The sequence below is a fragment of the Phocoena sinus genome, chromosome 4 (genome assembly GCF_008692025.1).
Source record: "Phocoena sinus isolate mPhoSin1 chromosome 4, mPhoSin1.pri, whole genome shotgun sequence".
In the NCBI taxonomy this organism is placed as follows: Eukaryota; Metazoa; Chordata; class Mammalia; order Artiodactyla; family Phocoenidae; genus Phocoena; species Phocoena sinus.
Window position 1 is genome coordinate 86,615,690 of NC_045766.1, and position 6,000 is coordinate 86,621,689.

The window sequence follows — 6,000 nt, forward strand, 5'->3', positions numbered from 1 at the left end:
TCTTTGCCTCAGCAAAGATCATGTAGAATAAGACAGAAACAATCAGAATCCAAAGGCAGAGAGAATCTCCCAACTCAGCTGGTTACCAGCCCCTGTTACATCCACCCACTTACTTCCATTTACTGAGGACCGGATTTCAGGGAAGTGACTCCTTGGTAAAAATCCCTGGTTATTCGCAGAAGGACATGATGACTGTTCCCTGTCAGATACAGCTGTATTGGTTTTCTACCTTGGGGTAAAATAGGCCGTCTTTACCTGCCAACATTAAGAAAAGAAACCTTAGGCTGGAACTACAGCATAAGTTTAATGAACAAAGAATAAAAATGAATTAATATGTACCATCTTATGAACAATTGGTGAAATATTCTGTGACCCTAATCTCATTACTACCAGCAAGGCTAAAGACAAATGAGAAGACTGAGTTGTATTCCTGAGATGGTTACTCTTTTGAGGTCAGGGAGAGATAATTCTGACCAGGTCATCATCATGGATCATGACATCATGGGTGTACTGATCTGTCCTATGCAAGGACCTGGGGGGGGGATATGGATGATGCTAAGATATAAAGCATCACTCTTGCCATTCAGGAGATTAGAATTACCTGGGAGAAGACATTTGCATATGGTGAAATAGGGCTACTGCCTTCCTGGACATCCAGGCTACCCTCTACACCACCCCTACAAATATTTGCCATGACAATTGTCATACTCATTACTACTCAGCTAATGGTGTTTCCTGCAGTGGCCAGAAAATGGAGTTACTGATTTCCTACTCCAGGGATCCCAAACTTTTATTCCTATCCCCCAGTACCACCTCCACAGTAGGTCTCAGGTCCCTGGAGGTGTTGGGTCAGTTGGGGCTGACAGGGATATTTTCAGGGAGGGCTGGGGAGTTCAAAGTCTTTGATTGAAAGGCAAGAAGAAACATCACTGCTCTCGATGCCTTCATATCTGCCCCTTTCCTCCTAGAAATTCTAGTAAATCACGGTGATGGAGTATAGAGGCAAAAACAGGCCGGAAGATATAGTAAGAAGACCCTGATCTATAGGTTGGTGTCCCTATTAAACTGGGAGACATTACAAGCCTGGGGAGGGATTTCAGTTACTTTACTCCACATGTCATATTAAGAGGAATCTACCTAAGTAGAAACCAATAAGAATTTAAATTTATTGAATTCTCTAAGAAAATATCCTCCCCCTTGAATCATCTAGAGGTCTCTTATCTCTTATTGCCTGAAGGTGAAGCAACTCTTCAAATAAATCCCTCAGATTCAGAAAAAGGGAAATCCTCACTTGTTTTCCAGAGCTACAGAGTAACTTTTAATGGAATCCATGCCTGGGGTTGGGATGCCCAGGGCCCCATTTAGTGGCTACTGGGCAAATTTGCCCATCCTGGGCGTGGTTTTTATACTTCCGTGGCCTAGAGTCATCAGATTGGACTGATTTTCCTTTGAGATTCACCCAGGCTCTAATAGAAGAAAAATTTCAGATGCCCACAGAATATTAATTGTGCTCACCTGGCGTCCTGCAGCTACGAGCCCGGCGCCAGCCCCTCCATGGCTGTTTGCATACAGCAGGTGGCAGTGACACCCCACAGACCAGCACTGCTAGCCCAGTGACGGGGATCGCCCTCACTGCTTTACAATCCTGGGAATATTTGCTAAAGGCCTTTTCAGCATGAGGGTAGGCATTCTCTATACTTAAAAATAACTCTTCTATGGAAGTCATGTCAATCTCTTCTATTATCCTCCCTGCTCACTAAATCCCAACTGCTTGGTGTTTCTTCTGCCTTAGATTAGAGTCTACTGCATATAAAGAGAAAACAGAAGCAGTCAGTTTCACACACAAAAAGAAATCTTGAACTTCAGAAGCAAATTCAATTATTGACAAAGTGAAGCAGGGGCACACATTATTTCTGCTACAGGCAAGACATAAATGTGTGTTTTGGACAAACTTTTTAAATGCTCCATCTAAACACTTACCCTCAAGGAGATTAAGGACATTTTCAGAAATAGGAAGTTGAGCAAAAGGTAATCTTATTTTTTGTGGTTTTCAGAGAGGTTAACTCAAATATTATTGATTTGTCTTGGATTTTATTCTTTTTTTTTTTAACATCTTTATTGGGGTATAACTGCTTTACAACAGTGTGTTAGTTTCTGCTTTATAACAAAGTGAATCAGTTATACATATACATATGTTCCCATATCTCTTCCCTCTTGCGTCTCCCTCCCTCCCACCCTCCCTATCCCACCCCTCCAGGCAGTCACAAAGCACCTAGCTGATCTCCCTGTGCTATGCGGCTGCTTCCCACTAGCTATCTACCCTATGTTTGGTAGTGTATATATGTCCATGCCTCTCTCTTGCCCTGTCACAGCTCACCCTTCCCCCTCCCCATATCCTCAAGTCCGTTCTCCAGTAGGTCTGTGTCTTTATTCCTGTCTCACCCGGATTTTATTCTTTAACTACTTATATAAAAAAATAAGAACGTGGAGTGTTATACTGTTGTACATGTTTCTTTCCCAAAATGTTTAGGAAACATGCTGCTTGATGTTTCAGTTAATCAAAAAATATGTATTTAGTGCCATACTGAAGAGGTATAGTTCTAGGTGATTTTAAATACAAATGAGGAAATAAGCCCTTAAGGCACTTATCGTTTTGCTGGGGAGAAAATATCCATGTGCACCAAAGAGTCAGGTAACATAAAGCACAGAATTAAATGAGTAGGTAGCACAGGTCTTTAGAAAAGGGGATGACCTCCTAGGGATCAGGTGGGCTAGGAACATCTCAAGCGTGGAATCTTAACTTGGCTTTATATTGTAGAAGTGAGTCTGGTGGAAACCATGAGGTAAGTCATTCCAGGCAGAGCCAACCCTTGGGAGTACTGAAGTTCAAGGCCAATTCAATGAGTCAGCTGTTATCAGGAAGCAGAGGCTTTATTGGGGAGCTTGGGGCAAAGTCATGCTAGGGATGATCTTAGATTCTGGAGGGCTTCGAATTCTAGGCTATAGATTTTTTTCTTCATGTCAGAGAGAGTTATAGGATTTTCAACAAAAGGGTAACATATTTAAAAGTAACATTTTAGTAGGATGAATTAGGTGAATTAGTAGGTGGGCATGTGAAGATTGAATAAAAGAAGGGAGAAAAAAAGAGGCAGGAGACCTGTTAGGAATTCTGCATTTCTTTAGGCACCTGAGGATGAGAGCTTTCCTATTGGCAATTGCCAAAGTATGATAGGGGCATGGACACTGCAAAGAACGGAGGTAAGGCTTGGTGTCCAGTTGGACATGGAGTCAAAATCTCCTTTGAATTTTCATACATCAGAATTAGGAGGAAAGAAAAACCATCATAGAGCTGGATTCCTGATGGAAGAAGAATGGATTCCTGCTCCCTTCCCTTCCCCAGGAGCAACAGTCAGGGATCACTGGACTTTGAACTAGAAGTGAGGGATGACCTATTAGGTACAGGTAGAGGCCCTGCCTCCATGAGAATGAAGGTCCTCCTTTTGGCTTTCACTCAAATTTTATGAATTTTAAGAATTATCATCTAATGGAAGAGAAAGAACTTCATGAGACTTTCCACACAGCAATTTGTTTTATCACCATCATTTCCACGATGCTCAATCCATCCAGTAAAGACTGATTTTAATGTAATACATTTTTGTAATGACAGCATCAATATCTGCTCATTATAAGAAAACACTTTAAAAGGATAACAAAGAAAATAAAAATCAGTTGGAATCCTAACCACCCAAAGACAACTGAAGTACTTATATTTTGTCTTATATCTTTCTAGACATTTACATAAATATGTTATATGAAGAAACTGGATTTTTACTATTTTTACTGCATGTACTCTAACCTGTGCTTTTTTTCACTTCATAATATATTGTAGACATATATACATGTTATAAAACAAAGATAAACTTCTTCCTTTAACATAGTTGCATAATATATTATTCTACAGATGTCCAGAAAAATATTTTTTAAGTAAGAGAAATTTTAGAATATTTTTTACTTTGAGAAATAGAATTACAAAATTCAATTGAATAATTATAGTAAGTAATCTTTGAATTTTTCTTTTCAGTGGCAAGTTGAAATAAGGAGAGGGAGAGAGAGAGAGAAAGAGAGATCAATCCTGATTTTGCCAAAGCTCTGGGAAGCTAATGACTCAATAATAACTCAATAATGGTGACTTTTGCAGAAAAACACTTGAAAAACCATTAACATCTCTAGGGTTAAGTTAGCATAGTGAGCATTAGAAGAAATATTTTAAATTCTACATTCTACCTGGTTTCAAAGCAATGAAATTTATTTCAAATGTGCCTTCACATTCAATGGAGAAATTTAAAAAACACCTTGAAAAACTGAGAAGTGTTCAACTGATTTTAGAGCTTAATAAAAAGATAGTGTGGAGCAAAAATCACACACCCTGGCTTTTCTGTAGACTGCTACAAACATATTCTTAACCACACTACATTTTTACAACTACCGATTCATGTAGAGATACTGTGTTGCTACACTTGGTGAAAACAATAGGCTAGGGAAAGTCAGCCAAAGACTGGATCTGACCTTTGTCAGTAATCCCCTTCTTACTTTCCCCCAATAATTTGTCTTTAAATGGAGTTCTAAGTTTGAGAGTAAGTGAGAAAGGGAAAGAGAGGGAGAGAGACCATGCTGGTGTTTTTCCTCCCTCCCTTCCTTTCTCTTTCTTGTAGTGATGTTGCTTAATGCAACCTTAATTAAGTAGCGCTAACGGGAAATAGGAGATAATGATTAACAGCATTTCCAGGGTAATCGAGAGCTAAACCAAATTATTTTCTTGGAGGAGGAACAATTGTAATGGGGAGAGGAAATGGTGGGATGGAAAGATAGTCCTCATTGCTGATCTTTTTTTTTTTTTTTTTTTTTTTGCGGTACGTGGGCCTCTCACTGTTGTGGCCTCTCCCGTTGCGGAGCACAGGCTCCGGAAGCTCAGGCCCAGTGGCCATGGCCCACGGGCCCAGCCGCTCCGCGGCATGTGGGATCCTCCTGGACGGGGGCACGAACCCGCGTCCCCTGCATTGGCAGGCGGACTCTCAACCACTGCGCCACCAGGGAAGCCCCTGAACATCTCTTTTAAAAGGTATTACTTCTCATTTCTGGCTCAATAAAAACTTTGTAATGGACATTATTTCATTTTATTTGGTGATTGAGATTCTTACAGAGACCAGGGACATTGTTCTGAACCTCAGACCCCAGCGTGGAACATAAGAATATAGAGGATAGTTGTAAATAAAAATCTACTCCCTCTTCTAGAGAAGAAGTCTAACTTTCGAAAGATTTGCCTCTTTTGTGGAAGAGTCAAAAACAGAGGCATGAACGTGCATGAAGCTTGTATATTTTCTGCCAAGATCTATAAAATGTTGGAGCTAGAAGTAACTATAGGATCATCCAGTATAGACAGAACCCTTCATCTTACAGATGAAAAAAACTGAGGCCCAAGAGGTAAAATTGCCTTGACCAAGGTCAAACGTTTTGTTATAAAGAATCCTGTACTACTTGTTATACTGAGTCTTATTTCAACGTGATTAAACTTCAACATCTTGACAAGGAAGCAACAATCTAGAAAACATAGGTTTTTTTTTTAATTCCTATGACATTTTTCTCTACTAACCTGCACCTGTATGTCACAGAGGAAACAATAGTGATTTATATGTATATATTTGTATACGTATGTGTGTGTGTGTGTGTATATATATATATATATATAGTCACACACATATATAAACACATACATATATATTTGTTCTAAAAGTTTCTGTTTGTGTATTTGTTTGCTTGCTTGCTTTTCAAGTTAATTTCCTGGAGGAATTCTGACTACTTCTTTGGGTGAGACCAGGCATATTATTTTTTTAATGGAAGTTTTTGAATTAACCTCACTCTGGTGTTATATAATTCAGCATCAGTTTTATCCTATTTTCACTGTTCTTTAGCCATTTATTATTTATTTTCCCCTCTGGTTTT

The 6,000-nt window shown here is 39.4% G+C and overlaps 1 protein-coding gene across 1 annotated transcript in view; it reads right to left on the reverse strand.

The window, feature by feature from the left end:
- Window positions 1–1,726, reverse strand: part of CD96 (CD96 molecule) — a 92,876-nt gene extending 91,150 nt beyond the window's left edge. The window contains 1 exon segment of the mRNA XM_032629416.1: window positions 1,516–1,726. Within this exon segment, the coding sequence (XP_032485307.1) occupies window positions 1,516–1,726 (211 nt within the window).
- Between the last annotated feature and the right edge of the window lie 4,274 nt (window positions 1,727–6,000).